Here is a 27,982-nt window from a genome sequence, read left to right on the forward strand (position 1 = left end):
CTACTGTAGCTGCTGGTAAAGACTCAGACAGAGGTGTGTAACCTACTGTAGCTGCTGGTAAACACTCAGACAGAGGTGTGTGTAACCTAATGTAGCTGCTAGTAAAGACTCAGACAGAGGTGTGTAGCCTACTGTAGCTGCTGGTAAAGACTCAGACAGAGGTCTGTAGCTGCTGGTAAAGACTCAGACAGAGGTGTGTAACCTACTGTAGCTGCTGGTAAACACTCAGACAGAGGTGTGTGTAACCTAATGTAGCTGCTAGTAAAGACTCAGACAGAGGTTTGTAGCCTACTGTAGCTGCTGGTAAAGACTCAGACAGAGGTGTGTAGTCTACTGTAGCTGCTGGTAAAGACTCAGACAGAGGTGTGTTGCTGCTGGTAAAGACTCAGACAGAGGTGTGTAACCTACTGTAGCTGCTGGTAAAGACTCAGACAGAGGTGTGTAACCTACTGTAGCTGCTGGTAAAGACTCAGACAGAGGTGTGTAGTCTACTGTAGCTGCTGGTAAAGACTCAGACAGAGGTGTGTAGCTGCTGGTAAAGACTCAGACAGAGGTGTGTAACCTACTGTAGCTGCTGGTAAAGACTCAGACAGAGGTGTGTAACCTACTGTAGCTGCTGGTAAACACTCAGACAGAGGTGTGTGTAACCTAATGTAGCTGCTAGTAAAGACTCAGACAGAGGTGTGTAGCCTACTGTAGCTGCTGGTAAAGACTCAGACAGAGGTGTGTAGCTGCTGGTAAAGACTCAGACAGAGGTGTGTAACCTACTGTAGCTGCTGGTAAACACTCAGACAGAGGTGTGTGTAACCTAATGTAGCTGCTAGTAAAGACTCAGACAGAGGTGTGTAGCCTATTGTAGCTGCTGGTAAAGACTCAGACAGAGGTGTGTAGTCTACTGTAGCTGCTGGTAAAGACTCAGACAGAGGTGTGTAACCTACTGTAGCTGCTGGTAAAGACTCAGACAGAGGTGTGTTGCTGCTGGTAAAGACTCAGACAGAGGTGGTCCTCTGTAGCTCAGCTGGTAGAGCACGGCGCTTGTAACGCCAAGGTAGTGGGTTCGATCCCCGGGACCACCCATACACAAAAAAAAATGTATGCACGCATGACTGTAAGTCGCTTTGGATAAAAGCGTCTGCTAAATGGCATATTATATTATTATTATTATATTATAGGTGTGTAACCTACTGTAGATGCTGGTAAAGACTCAGACAGAGGTGTGTAACCTACTGTAGCTGCTGGTAAAGACTCAGACAGAGGTGTGTAACCTACTGTAGCTGCTGGTAAAGACTCAGACAGAGGTGTGTAGTCTACTGTAGCTGCTGGTAAAGACTCAGACAGAGATGTGTAGCTGCTGGTAAAGACTCAGACAGAGGTGTGTAACCTACTGTAGCTGCTGGTAAAGACTCAGACGGAGGTGTGTAGCTGCTGGTAAAGACTCAGACAGAGGTGTGTAGTCTACTGTAGCTGCTGGTAAAGACTCAGACAGAGGTGTGTAATCTACTATAGCTGCTGGTAAAGACTCAGACAGAGGTGTGTAACGTATTGTAGCTGCTGGTAAAGACTCAGACAGAGGTGTGTAACATACTGTAGCTGCTGGTAAAGACTCGGACAGAGGTGTGTAACCTACTGTAGCTGCTGGTAAAGACTCAGACAGAGGTGTGTGTAACCTAATGTAGCTGCTAGTAAAGACTCAGACAGAGGTGTGTAGCCTACTGTAGCTGCTGGTAAAGACTCAGACAGAGGTGTGTAGCTGCTGGTAAAGACTCAGACAGAGGTGTGTAACCTACTGTAGCTGCTGGTAAACACTCAGACAGAGGTGTGTGTAACCTAATGTAGCTGCTAGTAAAGACTCAGACAGAGGTGTGTAGCCTACTGTAGCTGCTGGTAAAGACTCAGACAGAGGTGTGTAGCCTACTGTAGCTGCTGGTAAAGACTCAGACAGAGGTGTGTAACCTACTGTAGCTGCTGGTAAAGACTCAGACAGAGGTGTGTAGCTGCTGGTAAAGACTCAGACAGAGGTGTGTAACCTACTGTAGCTGCTGGTAAAGACTCAGACAGAGGTGTGTAGCTGCTGGTAAAGACTCAGACAGAGGTGTGTAACCTACTGTAGCTGCTGGTAAAGACTCAGACAGAGGTGTGTAGCCTACTGTAGCTGCTGGTAAAGACTCAGACAGAGGTGTGTAACCTACTGTAGCTGCTGGTAAAGACTCAGACAGAGGTGTGTAACCTACTGTAGCTGCTGGTAAAGACTCAGACAGAGGTGTGTAACCTACTGTAGCTGCTGGTAAACACTCAGACAGAGGTGTGTGTAACCTAATGTAGCTGCTAGTAAAGACTCAGACAGAGGTGTGTAGCCTACTGTAGCTGCTGGTAAAGACTCAGACAGAGGTGTGTAGCTGCTGGTAAAGACTCAGACAGAGGTGTGTAACCTACTGTAGCTGCTGGTAAACACTCAGACAGAGGTGTGTGTAACCTAATGTAGCTGCTAGTAAAGACTCAGACAGAGGTGTGTAGCCTACTGTAGCTGCTGGTAAAGACTCAGACAGAGGTGTTAGTAGCCTACTGTAGTTGCTGTTAAAGACTCAGACAGAGGTGTGTAACCTACTGTAGCTGCTGGTAAAGACTCAGACAGAGGTGTGTAGCCTACTGTAGCTGCTGGTAAAGACTCAGACAGAGGTGTGTAACCTACTGTAGCTGCTGGTAAAGACTCAGACAGAGGTGTGTAACCTACTGTAGCTGCTGGTAAAGACTCAGACAGAGGTGTGTAGTGTACTGTAGCTGCTGGTAAAGACTCGGACAGAGGTGTGTAACCTACTGTAGCTGCTGGTAAAGACTCAGACAGAGGTGTGTAGTCTACTGTAGCTGCTGGTAAAGACTCAGACAGAGGTGTGTGTAACCTAATGTAGCTGCTAGTAAAGACTCAGACAGAGGTGTGTAGCCTACTGTAGCTGCTGGTAAAGACTCAGACAGAGGTGTGTAGCTGCTGGTAAAGACTCAGACAGAGGTGTGTAGTCTACTGTAGCTGCTGGTAAAGACTCAGACAGAGGTGTGTAACCTACTGTAGCTGCTGGTAAAGACAGACGGAGGTGTGTAGCTGCTGGTAAAGACTCAGACGGAGGTGTGTAGCTGCTGGTAAAGACTCAAACAGAGGTGTGTAGTCTACTGTAGCTGCTGGTAAAGACTCAGACAGAGGTGTGTAACCTACTGTAGCTGCTGGTAAAGACTCAGACAGAGGTGTGTAACCTACTGTAGCTGCTGGTAAAGACTCAGACAGAGGTGTGTAGCTGCTGGTAAAGACTCAGACAGAGGTGTGTAGTCTACTGTAGCTGCTGGTAAAGACTCAGACAGAGGTGTGTAACCTACTGTAGCTGCTGGTAAAGACTCAGACAGAGGTGTGTAGCTGCTGGTAAAGACTCAGACAGAGGTGTGTAGTCTACTGTAGCTGCTGGTAAAGACTCAGACAGAGGTGTGTAACCTACTGTAGCTGCTGGTAAAGACTCAGACAGAGGTGTGTAACCTACTGTAGCTGCTGGTAAAGACTCAGACAGAGGTGTGTAGCTGCTGGTAAAGACTCAGACAGAGGTGTGTAACCTACTGTAGATGCTGGTAAAGACTCAGACAGAGGTGTGTAACCTACTGTAGCTGCTGGTAAAGACTCAGACGGAGGTGTGTAGCTGCTGGTAAAGACTCAGACAGAGGTGTGTAGTCTACTGTAGCTGCTGGTAAAGACTCAGGCAGAGGTGTGTAACATACTGTAGCTGCTGGTAAAGACTCAGACAGAGGTGTGTAACCTACTCTAGCTGCTGGTAAAGACTCAGACAGAGGTGTGTAACCTACTGTAGCTGCTGGTAAAGACTCAGACAGAGGTGTGTAACCTACTGTAGCTGCTGGTAAAGACTCAGACAGAGGTGTGTAACCTACTGTAGCTGCTGGTAAAGACTCAGACAGAGGTGTGTAGCTGCTGGTAAAGACTCAGACAGAGGTGTGTAACCTACTGTAGCTGCTGGTGAAGACTCAGACGGAGGTATGTAGCTGCTGGTAAAGACTCAGACAGAGGTGTTTAGTCTACTGTAGCTGCTGGTAAAGACTCAGACAGAGGTGTGTAACCTACTGTAGCTGCTGGTAAAGACTCAGACGGAGGTGTGTAGCTGCTGGTAAAGACTCAGACAGAGGTGTGTAACATACTGTAGCTGCTGGTAAAGACTCAGACAGAGGTGTGTAACCTACTCTAGCTGCTGGTAAAGACTCAGACAGAGGTGTGTAACCTACTGTAGCTGCTGGTAAAGACTCAGACAGAGGTGTGTAACCTACTGTAGCTGCTGGTAAAGACTCAGACAGAGGTGTGTAACCTACTGTAGCTGCTGGTAAAGACTCAGACAGAGGTGTGTAACCTACTGTAGCTGCTGGTAAAGACTCAGACAGAGGTGTGTAGCTGCTGGTAAAGACTCAGACAGAGGTGTGTAACCTACTGTAGATGCTGGTAAAGACTCAGACAGAGGTGTGTAACCTACTGTAGCTGCTGGTAAAGTCTCAGACGGAGGTATGTAGCTGCTGGTAAAGACTCAGACAGAGGTGTGTAACCTACTGTAGCTGCTGGTAAAGACTCAGACAGAGGTGTGTAACATACTGTAGCTGCTGGTAAAGACTCAGACAGAGGTGTGTAACCTACTCTAGCTGCTGGTAAAGACTCAGACAGAGGTGTGTAACCTACTGTAGCTGCTGGTAAAGACTCAGACAGACGTGTGGAACCTACTGTAGCTGCTGGTAAAGACTCAGACAGAGGTGTGTAACCTACTGTAGCTGCTGGTAAAGACTCAGACAGAGGTGTGTAACCTACTGTAGCTGCTGGTAAAGACTCAGACAGAGGTGTGTAACCTACTGTAGCTGCTGGTAAAGACTCAGACAGAGGTGTGTAGCTGCTGGTAAAGACTCAGACAGAGGTGTGTAACCTACTGTAGATGCTGGTAAAGACTCAGACAGAGGTGTGTAACCTACTGTAGCTGCTGGTAAAGACTCAGACAGAGGTGTGTAACCTACTGTAGCTGCTGGTAAAGACTCAGACAGAGGTGTGTAACCTACTGTAGCTGCTGGTAAAGACTCAGACAGAGGTGTGTAATCTACTGTAGCTGCTGGTAAAGACTCAGACAGAGGTGTGTAACCTACTCTAGCTGCTGGTAAAGACTCAGACAGAGGTGTGTAACCTACTGTAGCTGCTGGTAAAGACTCAGACAGAGGTGTGTAGCCTACTGTAGCTGCTGGTAAAGACTCAGACAGAGGTGTGTAACCTACTGTAGCTGCTGGTAAAGACTCAGACAGAGGTGTGTAACCTACTGTAGCTGCTGGTAAAGACTCAGACAGAGGTGTGTAGCTGCTGGTAAAGACTCAGACAGAGGTGTGTAACCTACTGTAGCTGCTGGTGAAGACTCAGACGGAGGTATGTAGCTGCTGGTAAAGACTCAGACAGAGGTGTTTAGTCTACTGTAGCTGCTGGTAAAGACTCAGACAGAGGTGTGTAACCTACTGTAGCTGCTGGTAAAGACTCAGACGGAGGTGTGTAGCTGCTGGTAAAGACTCAGACAGAGGTGTGTAACATACTGTAGCTGCTGGTAAAGACTCAGACAGAGGTGTGTAACCTACTCTAGCTGCTGGTAAAGACTCAGACAGAGGTGTGTAACCTACTGTAGCTGCTGGTAAAGACTCAGACAGAGGTGTGTAACCTACTGTAGCTGCTGGTAAAGACTCAGACAGAGGTGTGTAACCTACTGTAGCTGCTGGTAAAGACTCAGACAGAGGTGTGTAACCTACTGTAGCTGCTGGTAAAGACTCAGACAGAGGTGTGTAGCTGCTGGTAAAGACTCAGACAGAGGTGTGTAACCTACTGTAGATGCTGGTAAAGACTCAGACAGAGGTGTGTAACCTACTGTAGCTGCTGGTAAAGTCTCAGACGGAGGTATGTAGCTGCTGGTAAAGACTCAGACAGAGGTGTGTAACCTACTGTAGCTGCTGGTAAAGACTCAGACAGAGGTGTGTAACATACTGTAGCTGCTGGTAAAGACTCAGACAGAGGTGTGTAACCTACTCTAGCTGCTGGTAAAGACTCAGACAGAGGTGTGTAACCTACTGTAGCTGCTGGTAAAGACTCAGACAGACGTGTGGAACCTACTGTAGCTGCTGGTAAAGACTCAGACAGAGGTGTGTAACCTACTGTAGCTGCTGGTAAAGACTCAGACAGAGGTGTGTAACCTACTGTAGCTGCTGGTAAAGACTCAGACAGAGGTGTGTAACCTACTGTAGCTGCTGGTAAAGACTCAGACAGAGGTGTGTAGCTGCTGGTAAAGACTCAGACAGAGGTGTGTAACCTACTGTAGATGCTGGTAAAGACTCAGACAGAGGTGTGTAACCTACTGTAGCTGCTGGTAAAGACTCAGACAGAGGTGTGTAACCTACTGTAGCTGCTGGTAAAGACTCAGACAGAGGTGTGTAACCTACTGTAGCTGCTGGTAAAGACTCAGACAGAGGTGTGTAATCTACTGTAGCTGCTGGTAAAGACTCAGACAGAGGTGTGTAACCTACTCTAGCTGCTGGTAAAGACTCAGACAGAGGTGTGTAACCTACTGTAGCTGCTGGTAAAGACTCAGACAGAGGTGTGTAGCCTACTGTAGCTGCTGGTAAAGACTCAGACAGAGGTGTGTAACCTACTGTAGCTGCTGGTAAAGACTCAGACAGAGGTGTGTAGCTGCTGGTAAAGACTCAGACAGAGGTGTGTAACCTACTGTAGCTGCTGGTAAAGACTCAGACAGAGGTGTGTAACCTACTGTATCTGCTGGTAAAGACTCAGACAGAGGTGTGTAACCTACTGTAGCTGCTGGTAAAGACTCAGACAGAGGTGTGTAGTCTACTGTAGCTGCTGGTAAAGACTCAGACAGAGGTGTGTAGCTGCTGGTAAAGACTCAGACAGAGGTGTGTAACCTACTGTAGCTGCTGGTAAAGACTCAGACAGAGGTGTGTAACCTACTGTAGCTGCTGGTAAAGACTCAGACAGAGGTGTGTAGTCTACTGTAGCTGCTGGTAAAGACTCAGACAGAGGTGTGTAACCTACTGTAGCTGCTGGTAAAGACTCAGACAGAGGTGTGTAGCCTACTGTAGCTGCTGGTAAAGACTCAGACAGAGGTGTGTAGCCTACTGTAGCTGCTGGTAAAGACTCAGACAGAGGTGTGTAACCTACTGTAGCTGCTGGTAAAGACTCAGACAGAGGTTTGTAGCCTACTGTAGCTGCTGGTAAAGACTCAGACAGAGGTGTGTAACCTACTGTAGCTGCTGGTAAAGACTCAGACAGAGGTGTGTAGCCTACTGTAGCTGCTGGTAAAGACTCAGACAGAGGTGTGTAACCTACTGTAGCTGCTGGTAAAGACTCAGACAGAGGTGTGTAGCCTACTGTAGCTGCTGGTAAAGACTCAGACAGAGGTGTGTAACCTACTGTAGCTGCTGGTAAAGACTCAGACTGAGGTGTGTAACCTACTGAAGCTGCTGGTAAAGACTCAGACAGAGGTGTGTAACCTACTGTAGCTGCTGGTAAAGACTCAGACAGAGGTGTGTAGCTGCTGGTAAAGACTCAGACAGAGGTGTGTAACCTACTGTAGCTGCTGGTAAAGACTCAGACAGAGGTGTGTAGCTGCTGGTAAAGATTCAGACTGAGGTGTGTAGCTGCTGGTAAAGACTCAGAGGTGTGTAACCTACTGTAGCTGCTGTTAAAGACTCAGACAGAGGTGTGTAACCTACTGTAGCTGCTGGTAAAGACTCAGACAGAGGTGTGTAGCCTACTGTAGCTGCTGGTAAAGACTCAGACAGAGGTGTGTAACCTACTGTAGCTGCTGGTAAAGACTCAGACAGAGGTGTGTAGCCTACTGTAGCTGCTGGTAAAGACTCAGACAGAGGTGTGTAACCTACTGTAGCTGCTGGTAAAGACTCAGACAGAGGTGTGTAGCCTACTGTAGCTGCTGGTAAAGACTCAGACAGAGGTGTGTAACCTACTGTAGCTGCTGGTAAAGACTCAGACTGAGGTGTGTAACCTACTGAAGCTGCTGGTAAAGACTCAAACAGAGGTGTGTAACCTACTGTAGCTGCTGGTAAAGACTCAGACAGAGGTGTGTAGCTGCTGGTAAAGACTCAGACAGAGGTGTGTAACCTACTGTAGCTGCTGGTAAAGACTCAGACAGAGGTGTGTAGCTGCTGGTAAAGACTCAGACTGAGGTGTGTAGCTGCTGGTAAAGACTCAGACAGAGGTGTGTAGCCTACTGTAGCTGCTGGTAAAGACTCAGACAGAGGTGTGTAACCTACTGTAGCTGCTGGTAAAGACTCAGACAGAGGTGTGTAGCTGCTGGTAAAGACTCAGACAGAGGTGTGTAACCTACTGTAGCTGCTGGTAAAGACTCAGACAGAGGTGTGTAGCTGCTGGTAAAGACTCAGACAGAGGTGTGTTGCTGCTGGTAAAGTAATTCAAAGCCTCTTGTTTATCACTCAGCATTGAACTTTCCACTGCTACTGTTTTTGACATGTAATGTTGTTATTCAACTAAACCAGACAACCCCATAGTAGAATAGTTGACCTATTTAACTAGTCATGTAATGGTGTTATTATACTAAACCAGACAACCCCATAGTAGAATAGTTGACCTATTTAACTAGTCATGTAATGTTGTTATTCAACTAATCCAGACAACCCCATAGTAGAATAGTTGACCTATTTAACTAGTCATGTAATGTTGTTATTCAACTAATCCAGACAACCCCATAGTAGAATAGTTGACCTATTTAACTAGTCATGTAATGGTGTTATTCAACTAATCCAGACAACCCCATAGTAGAATAGTTGACCTATTTAACTAGTCATGTAATGTTGTTATTCAACTAATCCAGACAACCCCATAGTAGAATAGTTGACCTATTTAACTAGTCATGTAATGTTGTTATTCAACTAATCCAGACAACCCCATAGTAGAATAGTTGACCTATTTAACTAGTCATGTAATGGTGTTAATTAACTAAACCAGACAACCGCATAGTAGAATAGTTGACCTATTTAACTAGTCATGTAATGGTGTTAATTAACTAAACCAGACAACCGCATAGTAGAATAGTTGACCTATTTAACTAGTCATGTAATGGTGTTATTCAACTAATCCAGACACCCCCATAGTAGAATAGTTGACCTATTTAACTAGTCATGTAATGTTGTTATTCAACTAATCCAGACAACCCCATAGTAGAATAGTTGACCTATTTAACTAGTCATGTAATGGTGTTATTCAACTAAACCAGACAACCGCATAGTAGAATAGTTGACCTATTTAACTAGTCATGTAATGGTGTTATTATACTAAACCAGACAACCCCATAGTAGAATAGTTGACCTATTTAACTAGTCATGTAATGTTGTTATTCAACTAAACCAGACAACCCCATAGTAGAATAGTTGACCTATTTAACTAGTCATGTAATGTTGTTATTAAACTAATCCAGACAACCGCATAGTAGAATAGTTGACCTATTTAACTAGTCATGTAATGTTGTTATTAAACTAATCCAGACAACCCCATAGTAGAATAGTTGACCTATTTAACTAGTCATGTAATGTTGTTATTAAACTAAACCAGACACCCCCATAGTAGAATAGTTGACCTATTTACCTAGTCATGTAATGGTGTTAATTAACTAAACCAGACAACCCCATAGTAGAATAGTTGACCTATTTAACTAGTCATGTAATGGTGTTAATTAACTAAACCAGACAACCCCATAGTAGAATAGTTGACCTATTTAACTAGTCATGTAATGGTGTTAATTAACTAAACCAGACAACCCCATAGTAGAATAGTTGACCTATTTAACTAGTCATGTAATGGTGTTAATTAACTAAACCAGACAACCCCATAGTAGAATAGTTGGCTTGTTGTGTGCTCTAAGTGAGAGTGATATTCCTCTCGGGTGCATTCAAGTTGGGAGAGCCATAGGAGGGAAACATGTATTCTGACAAGCAGTCAATGCACAACAAGTTTTAATGCAATCGCAGGGAAACAGTTTTGACCTTTGTTAGTAAAGAGGGGGATCCCAGTTTTCCATTGCTACAACGTTTATTTATCTACCCCTTCAGTTGCTTGGTGGCATCGTTTTACAACCAGCATTTCAACCATGGTTTAGGAGCAGCTGAGTAACAGAGCTCTTAACGGGGCAATCACATACTTTGTAATAGAAACCGATAATAACAATCAGGATGTTGTGTCCAATGGGGTAAATGCAGATGGACGAACCCCATGCTTCAGCCCATGTACATTTTATATCCACTGTGCTGCATCAGTTGGGCTACAGGTGATGATGCTTACTGCTAACAGCGCATCTGATAATATAGACTTTAGGTTATATACATGGTCCAACATGTACAAATAATTTTAACATAATTTTTGGGGCCATTTCTGGAGGTGGAAATTAATATTTTAGATGGTGTCAGCGTCATTTTATTTTCATTAATTTTGGAGTAGAATGTCCTTTTTTAAAAAGTACTGAGCTTGTCAGTCCTTCTACATAAACATGATCCCGTGGAGGACCCCGGAGCCCCTAAGAAAGGGGACTGGAATTGGTCTAACTTGCAGTTTAACACATGGACAAAATGATCCTCTTTCTTTTAAGATATGATGGTCATGACTTTCTTACATGAGAGGGGAGGTTAACACGGCCCTAGACTGTCCATCTGAGAGGGGAGGTTAACACGGCCCCAGACTGTCCATCTGAGAGGGGAGGTTAACACGGCCCCAGACTGTCCATCTGAGAGGGGAGGTTAACACGGCCCCAGACTGTCCATCTAACACGGCCCCAGACTGTCCATCTAACACGGCCTCAGACTGTCCATCTGAGAGGGGAGGTTAACGTGGCCCCAGACTGTCCATCTGAGAGGGGAGGTTAACTTGGCCCCAGACTGTCCATCTGAGAGGGGAGGTTAACACGGCCCCAGACTGTCCATCTGACACGGCCCCAGACTGTCCATCTGACACGGCCCCAGACTGTCCATCTGACACGGCCCCAGACTGTCCATCTGACACGGCCCCAGACTGTCCATCTGACACGGCCCCAGACTGTCCATCTGAGAGGGGAGGTTAACTTGGCCCCAGACTGTCCATCTAACACGGCCCCAGACTGTCCATCTAACACGGCCTCAGACTGTCCATCTGAGAGGGGAGGTTAACGTGGCCCCAGACTGTCCATCTGAGAGGGGAGGTTAACTTGGCCCCAGACTGTCCATCTGAGAGGGGAGGTTAACACGGCCCCAGACTGTCCATCTGACACGGCCCCAGACTGTCCATCTGAGAGGGGAGGTTAACTTGGCCCCAGACTGTCCATCTGACACGGCCCCAGACTGTCCATCTGACACGGCCCCAGACTGTCCATCTGACACGGCCCCAGACTGTCCATCTGAGAGGGGAGGTTAACACGGCCCCAGACTGTCCATCTGAGAGGGGAGGTTAACGTGGCCCCAGACTGTCCATCTGAGAGGGGAGGTTAACACGGCCCCAGACTGTCCATCTGACACGGCCCCAGACTGTCTGTCCATCTGACATGGCCCCAGACTGTCCATCTGACACGGCCCCAGACTGTCCATCTGACATGGCCCCAGACTGACTGTCCATCTGAGAGGGGAGGTTAACATGGCCCCAGACTGTCCATCTGACATGGCCCCAGACTGTCTGTCCATCTGAGAGGGGAGGTTAACATGGCCCCAGACTGTCCATCTGACATGGCCCCAGACTGTCTGTCCATCTGACATGGCCCCAGACTGTCTGTCCATCTGAGAGGGGAGGTTAACATGTCCCCAGACTGACCATCTGACACGGCCCCAGACTGACTGTCCATCTGAGAGGGGAGGTTAACATGGCCCCAGACTGTCCATCTGACATGGCCCCAGACTGTCTGTCCATCTGACACGGCCCCAGACTGTCCATCTGACACGGCCCCAGACTGTCCATCTGAGAGGGGAGGTTAACACGGCCCCAGACTGTCCATCTGAGAGGGGAGGTTAACATGGCCCCAGACTGTCCATCTGAGAGGGGAGGTTAACACGGCCCCAGACTGTCCATCTGAGAGGGGAGGTTAACACGGCCTCAGACTGTCCATCTGAGAGGGGAGGTTAACGTGGCCCCAGACTGTCCATCTGAGAGGGGAGGTTAACTTGGCCCCAGACTGTCCATCTGAGAGGGGAGGTTAACACGGCCCCAGACTGTCCATCTGACACGGCCCCAGACTGTCCATCTGAGAGGGGAGGTTAACTTGGCCCCAGACTGTCCATCTGAGAGGGGAGGTTAACTTGGCCCCAGACTGTCCATCTGAGAGGGGAGGTTAACACGGCCCCAGACTGTCCATCTAACACGGCCCCAGACTGTCCATCTAACACGGCCCCAGACTGTCCATCTAACACGGCCCCAGACTGTCCATCTGAGAGGGGAGGTTAACATGGCCCCAGACTGTCCATCTGAGAGGGGAGGTTAACACGGCCCCAGACTGTCCATCTAACACGGCCCCAGACTGTCCATCTAACACGGCCCCAGACTGTCCATCTGACATGGCCCCAGACTGTCCATCTGACACGGCCCCAGACTGTCCATCTGACATGGCCCCAGACTGACTGTCCATCTGAGAGGGGAGGTTAACATGGCCCCAGACTGTCCATCTGACATGGCCCCAGACTGTCTGTCCATCTGAGAGGGGAGGTTAACATGGCCCCAGACTGTCCATCTGACATGGCCCCAGACTGTCTGTCCATCTGAGAGGGGAGGTTAACACGGCCCCAGACTGTCCATCTGAGAGGGGAGGTTAACACGGCCTCAGACTGTCCATCTGAGAGGGGAGGTTAACTTGGCCCCTGACTGTCCATCTGAGAGGGGAGGTTAACACGGCCCCAGACTGTCCATCTGAGAGGGGAGGTTAACACGGCCCCAGACTGTCTGTCCATCTGACATGGCCCCAGACTGTCCATCTGACACGGCCCCAGACTGTCCATCTGAGAGGGGAGGTTAACACGGCCCCAGACTGTCCATCTGAGAGGGGAGGTTAACACGGCCCCAGACTGTCTGTCCATCTGACATGGCCCCAGACTGTCCATCTGACACGGCCCCAGACTGTCCATCTGACACGGCCCCAGACTGTCCATCTGAGAGGGGAGGTTAACATGGCCCCAGACTGACTGTCCATCTGAGAGGGGAGGTTAACATGGCCCCAGACTGTCCATCTGACATGGCCCCAGACTGTCTGTCCATCTGACATGGCCCCAGACTGTCTGTCCATCTGACACGGCCCCAGACTGTCCATCTGACACGGCCCCAGACTGTCCATCTGAGAGGGGAGGTTAACACGGCCCCAGACTGTCCATCTGAGAGGGGAGGTTAAAATGGCCCCAGACTGTCCATCTGAGAGGGGAGGTTAACACGGCCCCAGACTGTCCATCTGAGAGGGGAGGTTAACTTGGCCCCAGACTGTCCATCTGAGAGGGGAGGTTAACACGGCCCCAGACTGTCCATCTGACACGGCCCCAGACTGTCCATCTGAGAGGGGAGGTTAACTTGGCCCCAGACTGTCCATCTGACACGGCCCCAGACTGTCCATCTGACACGGCCCCAGACTGTCCATCTGAGAGGGGAGGTTAACACGGCCCCAGACTGTCCATCTGAGAGGGGAGTTTAACGTGGCCCCAGACTGTCCATCTGAGAGGGGAGGTTAACACGGCCCCAGACTGTCCATCTGACACGGCCCCAGACTGTCCATCTGAGAGGGGAGGTTAACGTGGCCCCAGACTGTCCATCTGAGAGGGGAGGTTAACACGGCCCCAGACTGTCCATCTAACACGTCCCCAGACTGTCCATCTGAGAGGGGAGGTTAATGTGGCCCCAGACTGTCCATCTGACATGGCCCCAGACTGTCCATCTGACACGGCCCCAGACTGTCCATCTGACATGGCCCCAGACTGACTGTCCATCTGAGAGGGGAGGTTAACATGGCCCCAGACTGTCCATCTGACATGGCCCCAGACTGTCTGTCCATCTGACATGGCCCCAGACTGACTGTCCATCTGAGAGGGGAGGTTAACATGGCCCCAGACTGTCCATCTGACATGGCCCCAGACTGTCTGTCCATCTGAGAGGGGAGGTTAACATGGCCCCAGACTGTCCATCTGACATGGCCCCAGACTGTCTGTCCATCTGACATGGCCCCAGACTGTCCATCTGACACGGCCCCAGACTGTCCATCTGAGAGGGGAGGTTAACACGGCCCCAGACTGTCCATCTGACACGGCCCCAGACTGTCCATCTGAGAGGGGAGGTTAACATGGCCCCAGACTGTCCATCTGAGAGGGGAGGTTAACACGGCCCCAGACTGTCCATCTGACACGGCCCCAGACTGTCCATCTGAGAGGGGAGGTTAACGTGGCCCCAGACTGTCCATCTGAGAGGGGAGGTTAACGTGGCCCCAGACTGTCCATCTAACACGGCCCCAGACTGTCCATCTGAGAGGGGAGGTTAACGTGGCCCCAGACTGTCCATCTAACATGGCCCCAGACTGTCCATCTGACATGGCCCCAGACTGACTGTCTGAATGAATAAGAATGATATGATTCTTATTCATTGAAAGAGAAAGTTTGAGAGGGCTACATCGACAGCTTTCACACGCATGAATTATAGAGAGCTTCACCAAACAGGACTAGACAATGGGCTGGGCTAGGCTATCAGTTAGCATCCGACGTTGACAATGCCGGGACAGTATTGATCATGGGCTTGTAAATTTAGACCTGCCGTACCACAATTACTCAATGACTTCCACCACTTTACACACAACGCCACTTCCAGAGGAACGTGAGAATGCAGTGGGTCATTTTAGTTGTATGCTGATGTTGCCTGCCCAGTTGGTTTCCTCTAGGATAGGATGAAGAAAAGCTCTGGCGTCCTTTTTCTCTCGACAGTTGTGCTATGAGGCCAGGCCAAAAAGAGACCAGCCGCTCTCGCTCAGTCCTCAGTCCAGGAAAGTAAAGTCTATTAGAGTCTTTTCCGCTCTTTCTCTGATCCCAGCCGGGATGTATTGTGAACTCAGTCCGTTGGTCTTGAATGAGCAACAGTGCTCTCCGCAGGTTCTCTGGGACGATTGAGTAGGATAGGTTCTCGTCGATAGGTGTTTGATTTCCAAGGAGATGGGATCATTCAGTTCAACTTGGTGTGGCCGCATCTCGAAGAAACTTGATCACCACGTCTGTTAGCAAGTCCTGTAATTCGTAGTGATACAGAGGGCGGGCTCTGATTTGATTTGGAGAACCCCGCACGTTTATGTTCATATGAGATTAATCTGCGATTTCCTCATGAGTGTTCACAGAATGTTTCTACTGTACAGAAAACAGTTTAAGTCTCTAGGATGAAATGCGCTGCCTGCAGGTACCAAACATCCCTTCTATGTCACAGTAAATCCTCATCCCTTTTTACATTTTTAGTCCAGAGCGATTTACAGGAGCAATTAGGGCTAAGTGCCTTGCTCAAGGGCACATCGACAGATTTTTCACCTAGTCGGCTCGGGGATTAGAACCAGCGACCTTTCGGTTACTGGCACAACGCTCTTAACCACTAAGCTACCTGCCGTCCTAATGACATAGAACAACCAGGAGAAAATGCTTCAAGTTATACCAACATGTCATCCAGTTTAATACATTGTTCATAAGGGTCATTGGTCTGTATTGGTGCCATTTATTTTGTTACAAAGAGTTTTTTTAAAATTAAAAAAGTTCCTCACTTCTCTTCCCTTGCAATACACATCCCTGGCTACTTGAAAGCCTGGCTGGTCATCCCCAGTAACACATGCAGATCACGAGGCGGTCTGCTGATTTGCAGAAGGTGTCTGTTTTTTGTCTCCTGACCCCCCCCCTCTAGGCCACTCAGGTAAAAGGAGAAAGATGACTTGATCCCCGAGCCGACTAGGTGAAAAATCTGTCGATGTGCCCTTAAGCAAGGCACTTAACCCTACCTGCTCCTGTAAGTCGCTCTGGATAAGAGCGTCTGCTAAATGACTAAAATGTAAAATGTAAGGGGTCAATAACAGAACTGTCAATCTTGGCCTGGAATGTGGTACTGAGTAGTTTTCTGTTTCCCACCACCCACAGCTAAGGAGGCTCTCGTTACAACACAGATAGACAACATATTGTACACTACCCAACCATGTCTGCCTGCCTGTCTGTTTACTCCAGGAACCCATGTCACTCTAGTGTCCCATTCCCGCTGTGTGGGTTTCTGTCTGTCTGTTTACTCCAGGAACCCATATCACTCTAGTGTCCCATTCCCGCTGTGTGGGTTTCTGTCTGTCTGTTTACTCCAGGAACCCATATCACTCTAGTGTCCCATTCCCGCTGTGTGGGTTTCTGTCTGTCTGTTTACTCCAGGAACCCATATCACTCTAGTGTCCCATTCCCGCTGTGTGGGTTTCTGTCTGTCTGTTTACTCCAGGAACCCATATCACTCTAGTGTCCCATTCCCGCTGTGTGGGTTTCTGTCTGTCTGTTTACTCCAGGAACCCATATCACTCTAGTGTCCCATTCCCGCTGTGTGTGTTTCTGTCTGTCTGTTTACTCCAGGAACCCATATCACTCTAGTGTCCCATTCCCGCTGTGTGGGTTTCTGTCTGTCTGTTTACTCCAGGAACCCATATCACTCTAGTGTCCCATTCCCGCTGTGTGGGTTTCTGTCTGTCTGTTTACTCCAGGAACCCATATCACTCTAGTGTCCCATTCCCGCTGTGTGTGTTTCTGTCTGTCTGTTTACTCCAGGAACCCATGTCACTCTAGTGTCGCATTCCCGCTGTGTGGGTTTCTGTCTGTCTGTTTACTCCAGGAACCCATATCACTCTAGTGTCCCATTCCCGCTGTGTGGGTTTCTGTCTGTCTGTTTACTCCAGGAACCCATGTCACTCTAGTGTCGCATTCCCGCTGTGTGGGTTTCTGTCTGGACGCAGCGGCTGTCCTGGCTAAGGAAGGGGTTGAATGTGAGGTGAGTGTCCTATTTATGGGGTCAAAAAATGAGATTCGTACTGGTTTTTTATATCAACTGAATTTACAATGCCTAACAATAAGCATTATCACCTGTAGTCCAACTGCTAGATGAGAATGACGCCGGAGGGGGTGGCTGCCGTTTTATGGGCTCCTAACAAATTGGGATATTTTGTATTTTTTTAAAAATTGCATTGTTTAACTTTTTTTGTACATTATGTTTCTGCTACTGTCTCTTATGACCGGAAAGAGCTTGTGGATATCAGAACAGCGATTACTCACCTCGAACTGGACTAATACTTTTTCTTTAACGAGTCGGACGCGATGGATATACTGCTGCTCCCGGACCGGGCCCAAATCACCGTCATTCACATGAAGAGGAGACAGAGATACAGGGGGTGGAGATCCTGGTGCTCCCGGACCGGGCCCAAATCACCGTCATTCACATGAAGAGGAGACGGAGAAACAGGGGGCGCAGATCCTGGTGTCTTGTGTGAATTCGTCGGCGAGTGGTTAACCCGCCTCTACCACCCGTCCTATTGGCCAACGTGCAATCACTGGAGAATAAACTGGATGAGCTCCGTTCAAGAATATCCTACCAACGGGACATTTAAAACTGTAATATCTTATGTTTCACAAATGTGGTGGTCTGTGTCTATTTGTCAATAACAGCTGGTGTGCGAGCTCTAATATTAAGGAAGTCTTGAGGTTTTGCTCGTCTGAGGTAGAGTACCTCAAGAGTTTGTCTACATTTTTCGTAGCTGTCTATTTACCACCACAAACCAATGCTGGCATTAAGACCGCACTCAACGAGCTGTATACGGCCATAAGCAAACAAGAAAATGCTCATCCCAAAGTGGCGCACCTAGTGGCCGGGGACTTTAATGCAGGAAAACTTAAATCCATTTTACCTCATTTCTACCAGCATGTCAACCAGAGGAAAAATAACTCTAGACCACCTTTACTCCACACACAGAGACGCATACAAAGCTCTCCCTCGCCCTCCATTTGGGAAATCTGACCATAATTCTATCCTCCTGATTCCTGCTTACAAGCAAGAACTTAAGCAGGAAGTACCAGTGACTCGCTCAATACGGAAGTGGTCAGATGACGCAGATGCTAAGCTACAGGACTGTTTTGCTAGCACAGACTGGAATATGTTCCGGGATTCATCCGATGGCGTTCAGTCACCGGCGTCATCAATAAGTGCATCGATGATAACGTCGTCCCTACAGTGACCGTACATACAGTGCATTCGGAATGTATTCTGACCCTTTGACTTTTTGTTACAATGGTCCCTGTGCCCAAGAACGCCAAGGTGACCTGTAGCACTCACATCTGTAGCTATGAAGTGCTTTGAAAGGCTGGTCATGGCTCACATCAACACCATTATCCCAGAAACCCTAGACACACTCCAATTTGCATACCGCCCCAACAGATCCACAGATGACGCACTCTCAATTGCACTCCACACTGCCCTTTCCCAACTGGAGAAAAGGAACACCTACGTGAGAATGCTATTCATTGACTACAGCTCAGCGTTCAACACCATAGTGCCCTCAAAGCTCATCACTAAGCTAAGGACCCTGGGACTAAACACCTCCCTCTGCAACTGGATCCTGGACTTCCTGACGGGCCATCCCCTGGTGGTGAGGGTAGGCAACAACACATCTGCCACGCTGATCCTCAACACGGGGGCCCCTCAGGGGTGCGTACTCAGTCCCCTCCTGTACTCCCTGTTCACCCATGACTGCATGGCCAAGCACGTCTCCAACACCATCATTAAGTTTGCCGACAACAAAACGGTGGTGGGCCTGATCACCGACAACGATGAGACAGCCTATAGACCAAGCACAACCCCATTCTCATCGACGGGGCTGTAGTGGAGCGGGCCGAGAGCTTCAAGTTCCTTGGTGTCCACATCACCAACAAACTATCATGGTCCAAACACACCAAGACCGTCGTGAAGAGGGCATGACAATTCCTATTTCCCCCTCATTAGACTAAAAAGATTTGGCATGGGTCCCCAGATCCTCAAAAGGTAATACAGCTGCACCATCGAGAGCATCCTGACTGGTTGCATCACCACCTGGTATGGCAACTGCTCGGCATCCTACCGTAAAGCACTACAGAGGGTACTTCGTACGGCCCAGTACATCACTGGGGCCAAGCATCCTGCATCCAGGACCTCTATACCAGGCGGTGTCAGAGGAAGGCCCTAAAAATTGTTAAAGACTCCAGCCACCCAAGTCATAGACTGTTCTGTATGCTACAGCACGGCAAGCGGTACCGGAGCGCCAAGTCTAGGTCCAAAAGGCTCCTTAACAGCTTCTACCCCCCAAGCCATAAGACTACTGAACAATTAATCAAATGGCCACCTGGACTATTTACATTGACCCCCATTTTTTTACGCTGCTGCTACTCACTGTTTATTATCTATGCATAGTCACTTTACTCCTACCTACATGTACAAATTACCTCAACTAACCTGTACCCCCGCACATTGACTCGGTACCGGTACCCCCTGTATATAGCCTTGTTATTACCTGGACTAACCTGTACCCCGCACATTGACTCGGTACCCCTTGTATATAGCCTTGTTATTACCTGGACTAACCTGTACCCCGCACATTGATTCGGTACCCCTTGTATATAGCCTTGTTATTACCTGGACTAACCTGTACCCCGCACATTGACTCGGTACCCTTGTATATAGCCTTGTTATTACCTGGACTAACCTGTACCCCGCACATTGACTCGGTACCCCCTGTATATAGCCTTGTTATTGTCATTTTATTGTTGCTTTTTTACTTTAGTACCTTTTCTTAACTGCGTTGTTGGTGAAGGGCTTGTCAGTAAACGTTTCACGGTCTACAGCTGTTTTATTCGCCGCATGTGACATAAGATTTGATTTCAGAAAGTATTCACACCCCTTGACTTTTTACACATTTTGTTATTACAGCCTGAATTTAAAATTGATTTAGATTTTGTTTCACTGGCCGCTACACACAATACCCCATAATGTCAAAATGGAATTGTTTTTAAGAATTTTTACAAATTTAATACAAAATGAAAAAACGGAAATGTCTTGAGTCAATAAGTATTCAACCCCTTTGTTATGGCAAGCCTAAATAAATTCAGCAGTAAAAAAAAAAAAAAAATTTAATCCATTTTGAATTCAGGCTGTAACACAACAACATGTGGAATAAGTCCAGGGGTATGAATACTTTCTGAAGGCTCTGTGTAGGTACTCCCACTGCAATTGAAATGTCTATATATTTAAAAAAAAAAAGTTATTTAGACCACTGTTGCATATCTACAACGCACCGTTTTAAACTGTCTCTGGATTGAGGTTTGAGTCAACGAGTGTGTGTGTGGTTTTTGAAAATGTACAACATTTCTAAAGTACTGTTCTGCCCCTGCCAGGTGGTTAACCTGCGCACCATAAGGCCTCTGGATGTGGACACCATCGAGGCCAGTGTGATGAAGACCGGCCATCTGGTCACAGTGGAGGGGGGCTGGCCCCAGTACGGAGTGGGGGCTGAGATCTGTGCCAGAGTCATGGAGGGTACGTTGAAATTCTCTTTCATTATACATGTCTCCTGAGTGGCGCAGTGGTCTAAGGCACTGCATCGCAGTGCTTGCTGTGCCACTAGAGATCCTGGTTCGAATCCAGGCTCTGTCGTAGCCGGCCGTGACCGGGAGACTCATGGGCGGCGCACAATTGGCCCAGCGTCGTCCAGGGTAGGGGAGGGAATGGCCGGCAGGGATAGAGCATGGCGTTTGCAACGTCAGGGTTGTGGGTTCGATTCCCACGGTGGGCCAGTATGAAAAAAAATAATTATATATGTATTCACTAACTGTAAGTCGCTCTGGATAAGAGCGTCTACTAAATGATTAAAATGTAAAATTACGGCTACATTTTCGTAGCGCAAAAGCAATGTGAAATGTATCATAGTGGAAGAGGCAAATTTTACTCCGCCCAAAATCTGTCCACGAAGATAAGCCCACGAAGGGAGGAATTTTTTTATGGAGGTCTATGAGTGTGGAATCTGGTCAATTATTTTATTGCTAATTTGCTACTTGAGGCTTATTTGATCTAATAAAAGTTTCGTAATGGTTAGGTTGTTACCAATGCACTCATATAAGTGGAAACACGTGGCCTTTTCGCAAATTTAGATTTTTTGGGGGGGGGAACGACGACTCATGGATAAAGCCAGTTTTAGCATTGACATTGCCAGTGATGGCTGTCACCATTTTAAAATCTAATCACATTCTATTGGTCACATACACAGATGTTATTGTGGGTGTAGTGAAACGCTTGTGTTCCTAGCTCCAACAGTGCAGTAGTATCTAAAAATTCACAACAATACACACAAATCTAAAAGTAAAAGAATGGAATTAAGAAATATATAAATATTAAGATGAGCAATGTCGGAGTGGCATAGACTAAAATACAGTAGAATAGAATACAGTATATACATTTGAGATGAGGAAAGCAGTATGTAAACATTATTAAAGTGGCCAGTGATTTCAAGTCTATGTGTATATAGGGCAGCAGCCTCTAAGGTGCAGGGTTACATAACCGGGTGGTAGCCGGCTAGTGATGGCTATTTAACAGTCTGATGGCCTTGAGATAGAAGCTGTTTTTCAGTCTCTTGGTCCCAGCTTTGATACACCTGTACTGACCTCGCCTTCTGGATGATAGCGGGGTGAACAGGCAGTGGCTCGGGTGGTTGATGTCCTTGATGATCTTTTTGGCCTTCCTGTGACATTGGGGGCTTTAGGTGTCCTGGAGGGCGGGTAGTTTGCCTCCGGTAATGCGTTCGGCAGACCGCACCACCCTCTGGAGAGCCCTGCGGTTGCGGACGGCGCAGTTGCCGTACCAGGCGGTGATACAGACAGGATGCTCTCAGTTGTGCATCTGTAAAAGTTTGAGGGTTTTAGGGTCCAACAGAATTTCTTCAGCCTCCTGAAGAGGCGCTGTTGCGCCTTTTTCACCACACTGTCTGTGTGGGTGGACCATTTCAGATTGTCAGTGATGTGTACGCCGAGGATGTTGAAGCTGTCCGCCTTCTCCACTGCGGTCCCGTCGATGTGGATAGGGGCGTGCACCCTCTGCTGTCTCCTGAAGTCCACGATCAGCTCCTTCGTTTTGTTGAGGTAGAGGTTATTTTCCTGGCACCACTCCGCCAGGGCCCTCATCTCCTCCCTGTAGGTGGTCTCGTCATTGTTGGTAATCAAGCCTACTACTGTTGTGTCGTCTGCAAACTTGATGATTGAGTTGGAGGCGTGCGTGGCTATGCAGTCATGGGTGAACAGGGAGTACAGGAGGGGGCTGAGCACGTACCCTTGTGGGGCCCCAGTGTTGAGGATCAGCGAAGTGGAGGTGTTGTTTCCTACCTTCACCACCTGGGGGCGGACCGTCAGGAAGTCCAGGACCCAGTTGCAAAGGGCGGGGTTCAGACCCAGGGCCCTGAGCTTAATGATGAGCTTGGAGGGTACTATGGTGTTGAAGGCTGAGCTATAGTCAATTAACCACATTCTTACGTAGGTATTCCTCCTGTCCAGATGGGATAGGGCAGTGTGATGGCGATTGCATCGTCTGTGGATCTATTGGGGCGGTAAGCAAATTGAAGTGGGTCTAGGGTGACAGGTAAGGTAGAGGTGATATGATCCTTAACTAGTCTCTCAAAGCACTTTATGATGACAGAAGTGAGTGCTACGGGGCGATAGTCATTTAGTTCAGTTACCTTTGCTTTCTTGGGTACAGGAACAATGGTGGACATCTTGAAGCAAGTGGGGACAGCAGACTGGGATAGGGAGAGATTGAATATGTCCGTAAATAATCCAGCCAGCTGGTCTCCGCATGCTCTGAGGACGCGGCTAGGAATGGCGTCTTGGCGGCAGCCTTGCGAGGGTTAACACGCTTAAGTCTTACTCACGTCGGCCACGGAGAACGAGAGCCCACAGTCCTTGGTAGTGGGCAGCGTCAGTGGCACGGTGTTATCCTCAAAGCGGGCGACGACGGTGTTTAACTTGTCCGGCAGCAAGACGTCGGTGGCTGGTTTTCCCTGAGCCGTTGAATTGCGATTCCACTTTGTCTCTGTACTGACGTTCTGTCTGTTTGATTGCCTTACAGAGGGAATAACTGCACTGTTTGTATTCTGCCATATTCCCAGTCACCTTGGCGTGGCTAAATGCGGTGGTTCGCGCTTTCAATTTTGCGTGAATGCTGCCATCTATCCACAGTTTCTAGTGGGAACAACATCCCCTTATACACTTCCTGATGAACTCATATCCCAGTCCGCGTGATCAAAACAATCTTGAAGCATGGATTCCGATTGGTCAGACCAGCATTGAATAGACCTTAGCATGGGTACTTCCTGTTTAAGTTTCTGCCTATAGGAAGGGAGGAGCAAAATTAAGTAGTGATCTGATTTGCCGAAGGTAGGGCGGGGGAGGGCCTTGTAGGCATCTCGAAAGGGGGAGTAGCAGTGGTCTAGTGTTTTCCCAGAGCAAGAACTACAGTCAATGTGTTGATAGAACTTCCGTAGCTTTGTTATAATCCCCAGCTACAATAAATGCGGCCTCAGGAGATGTGGTTTCCAGTTTGCGTAAAGGCCAGTGTAGTTCCTTGAGGGCCGTTGTGGTGTCGGCTTGAGGGGGAATATACACAGCTGGGACTATAACCAAAGATAATTCTCTTGGGAGGTAATACAGTCGGCATTTGATTGAGGTATTCTAGGTCGGGTGAACAGAAGGACTCGAGTTTCTCTATGTTATCACATACACACCATGAGTAGTTAATCACGAAACATACACCTCCGCCTTTCTTCTTCCTGGAGAGTTCTTTATTCCTGTCTGTGCAATGTACTGAGAACCCAGCTGGCTGTATGGATGGGGACAGTATATCAGGAGAGAGCCATGATTCCGTGAAACAGAATATGTTTCCCTGATGTCTCTCTGGAAGGAGATCCTCGCCCTGAGCTCATCTACTTTATTGTCCAGGGACTGAACATTAGTGAGTAATATACTCGGAAGCGGTGGATGGTGTGCCCGCCTCCTGAATCAGACTAGAGGTCCATTACGAATACCTTTTCTCCAACGGTGGTGTCTTGGTGCAGCCTCTGGGATAAGTTCAATTGCCCTGGGGGGTAAGAACAAAGGATCCAATTAGGGGAAGTCGTATTCCTGGTCGTAATGCTGGTGAGTTACCGCCGCTCTGACAGTTATTTCCGGCTGAATGTAATAACACAAAAAACTTTCTGGGCTAATAATGTAGGAAATAACACACACAAAAACAAAATACTGGAAAGTTGCTTAGGAGCTGGAAGCAGAGCTGCCATGTCTGTTGCTTAGGAGCTGGAAGCAGAGCTGCCATGTCTGTTGCTTAGGAGCTGGAAGCAGAGCTGCCATGTCTGTTGCTTAGGAGCTGGAAGCAGAGCTGCCATGTCTGTTGCTTAGGAGCTAGAAGCAGAGCTGCCATGTCTGTTGCTTAGGAGCTGGAAGCAGAGCTGCCATGTCTGTTGCTTAGGAGCTGGAAGCAGAGCTGCCATGTCTGTTGCTTAGGAGCTAGAAGCAGAGCTGCCATGTCTGTTGCTTAGGAGCTGGAAGCAGAGCTGCCATGTCTGTTGCTTAGGAGCTGGAAGCAGAGCTGCCATGTCTGTTGCTTAGGAGCTAGAAGCAGAGCTGCCATGTCTGTTGCTTAGGAGCTGGAAGCAGAGCTGCCATGTCTGTTGCTTAGGAGCTAGAAGCAGAGCTGCCATGTCTGTTGCTTAGGAGCTAGAAGCAGAGCTGCCATGTCTGTTGCTTAGGAGCTGGAAGCAGAGCTGCCATGTCTGTTGCTTAGGAGCTAGAAGCAGAGCTGCCATGTCTATTGCTTAGGAGCTGGAAGCAGAGCTGCCATGTCTGTTGCTTAGGAGCTAGAAGCAGAGCTGCCATGTCTGTTGCTTAGGAGCTGGAAGCAGAGCTGCCATGTCTGTTGCTTAGGAGCTGGAAGCAGAGCTGCCATGTCTGTTGCTTAGGAGCTAGAAGCAGAGCTGCCATGTCTGTTGCTTAGGAGCTGGAAGCAGAGCTGCCATGTCTGTTGCTTAGGAGCTAGAAGCAGAGCTGCCATGTCTGTTGCTTAGGAGCTAGAAGCAGAGCTGCCATGTCTGTTGCTTAGGAGCTGGAAGCAGAGCTGCCATGTCTGTTGCTTAGGAGCTAGAAGCAGAGCTGCCATGTCTGTTGCTTAGGAGCTAGAAGCAGAGCTGCCATGTCTGTTGCTTAGGAGCTGGAAGCAGAGCTGCCATGTCTGTCGGCGCCATCTTACTTTTAAGTAGCCAACTGGGTTGGGTTTCCATGAGTTGGGAGCAATCAGCCAATGAATTAGAAAATGTACTACTTTAAAATGGAGGTAGCATCAATGGCGCTGCCCATGCTGTCACTGATGCTATAATGGCACAGATTCAAAGATGAGTCCTCTATCTCTATGGCCTGTTGTTCACACGTATCTGCACTCTCATTGGCTAGAATGGTCCCATCTGATCTTGCCTCCTCTCGTCTGCCTTCCATCTTTGAGGACATGTATTTCCATTGTTAGAACGGTCACTCGAATGTCTTGTCAATATAATAGACTATCTTTGAATTTGCCAAAATGTGACATAAACCTAATGGTAATCTAGAAGCAAGATTTAATTTTTAACTTTTCTTCAACAAAGTGTGTTATAAGATGGAAATTATTTTACTACATTTTAGTAAACTGAGCAATACATGAATAATCACCTCTTTTAATGCACATTGTTGTAGAAAAGTTTTTAAATTGTAATAATAGTTTTATTCTCACATACATCGTATAGGTGCAGTGAAATGTTGTTTTACACAGTTAGTCATTGTCACGCTGCCAGATTACAATGAGGTTTATGGTAAATGTTGCCCTACATATCTTAGTGTGTGACCATATCTACCTGCATCCCCATGCTGGCTTTTCTCTGAAGTCTAAGCTAGCTAGTTACTGAGATTTACCGGGATTTACCGCCCAAAACCACTCCCTTTTCCCGGGATAAATAACTGAGAGAAACCGGTATTTTATAATACATTATTTATAAGAACAGCATGGCGTGAAATGGAACTGTTAAATGATATGTGATGTCTAAATCTGGCTTCTCTACGGCCTCTGCATGATGAATCAACGCTCAGAGTGGGGACAGACCCATCTCAGTATGGAGCGCAGTTCACAATGCATGTAGACCTATCATCTCACCATGGTAACAATGCATGTAGACCTATCATCTCACAATGGTAACAATGCATGTAGACCTATCATCTCACCATGGTAACAATGCATGTAGACCTATCATCTCACCATGGTAACAATGCATGTAGACCTATCATCTCACCATGGTAACAATGCATGTAGACCTATCATCTCACCATGGTAACAATGCATGTAGACCTATCATCTCACCATGGTAACTTTGTTTCTTCTGACAGGTAGGTCTACATTGTCTGCAGCGTAGTCTATGCTACAGTATTATAAAGACCGAATGAGTGTCTAATTTACCCCTCTCCATCTGGCTTTCCATCTAATTTACCCCTCTCCATCTGGCTTTCCATCTAATTTACCCCTCTCCATCTGGCTTTCCATCTAATTTACCCCTCTCCATCTGGCTTTCCATCTAATTTACCCCTCTCCATCTGGCTTTCCATCTAATTTACCCCTCTCCATCTGGCTTTCGGGGGTCACCTTGTTTTATAATTGTAAAGATTTGTTTTTTGTTTTATTGCAGCTGCAGTTTTAAAACAGCCTGTCACTCGAATATCGTTGCTTTAAATCAGTGCACGCGCGAGCACTCTCTCGCTGTCTTTCTCTGTCTCCATCAACTCCATTCAAATTGCATCCAAAATAGATAGTCCTGTTCTAGATTGATATATATATATATAGCCCTATATATAGATCTCCTAGCCCACCTCTTCCAGGTAATACATTCAATGCATTATTAGCCTTATATTGAGCTAATTCATGATGGGTTATGCACAGTGGCGACCCGTCATTCAGGGCAGGTGGGGCAGAGCCTGTTTTGAGCCCCACCTGTTTAGGGGTTCACCCACCTGTTTAGCTAAAAAAAGAAGAAGCTATATATAGACAGTGCTGCTTGAAGGTATGTGAACCCCTTGTGCAATTACAGATTTTTTTTCCAGTCTTTTTGATCTGACATAACAGGTTTATATTTACCAATACCATATGTTGGTGTAGAGGAAATCATGCGTGTAGTAGAAAAACTAAATTTAAAAAGGAATTAGTGTTCAGTGAGGGAAAAAAGTATTTGATCCCCTGCTGATTTTGTACGTTTGCCCACTGACAATGAAATGATCAGTCTATAATTTTAATGGTAGGTTTATTTGAACAGTGAGAGACAGAATAACAACAACAAAATCCAGAAAAATGTTATAAATTGATTTGCATTTTAATGAGGGAAATAAGTATTTGACCCCCTCTCAGTCAAAAAGATTTCTGGCTCCAAGGTGTCTTTTATACAGGTAACGAGCTGAGATTAGGAGCACACTCTTAAAGGGAGTGCTCCTAATCTCAGCTTGTTACCTGTATAAAAGACACCTGTCCACAGAAGCAATCAATCAATCAGATTCCAAACTCTCCACCATGGCCAAGACCAAAGAGCTCTCCAAGGATGTCAGGGACAAGATTGTAGACCTACACAAGGCTGGAATGGGCTACAAGACCATCGCCAAGCAGCTTGGTGAGAAGGTGACAACAGTTGGTGCGATTATTCGCAAATGAAAGAAACACAAAAGAACTGTCGATCTCCCTCGGCCTGGGGCTCCATGCAAGATCTCACCTCGTGGAGTTGCAATGATCATGAGAACGGTGAGGAATCAGCCCAGAACTACACGGGAGGATCTTGTCAATGATCTCAAGGCAGCT

General features: G+C 47.5%; 1 protein-coding gene across 1 annotated transcript in view; it reads left to right on the forward strand.

The window, feature by feature from the left end:
- The window catches only part of LOC311138284 (pyruvate dehydrogenase E1 component subunit beta, mitochondrial), a gene marked incomplete at its 5' end in the record, with an annotated part of 47,210 nt that overhangs the window by 11,808 nt on the left and 7,420 nt on the right, over positions 1-27,982 (forward strand). The window contains 2 exons of the mRNA XM_084172966.1: positions 16,968-17,059; positions 20,485-20,626. Coding sequence (XP_084029092.1) covers positions 16,968-17,059; positions 20,485-20,626 — 234 coding nt within the window. The remainder of the gene's footprint in view (positions 1-16,967; positions 17,060-20,484; positions 20,627-27,982) is intronic.

The sequence above is a fragment of the Coregonus lavaretus genome (genome assembly GCF_964263955.1).
Source record: "Coregonus lavaretus genome assembly, chromosome: 12".
NCBI lineage: Eukaryota > Metazoa > Chordata > Actinopteri > Salmoniformes > Salmonidae > Coregonus > Coregonus lavaretus.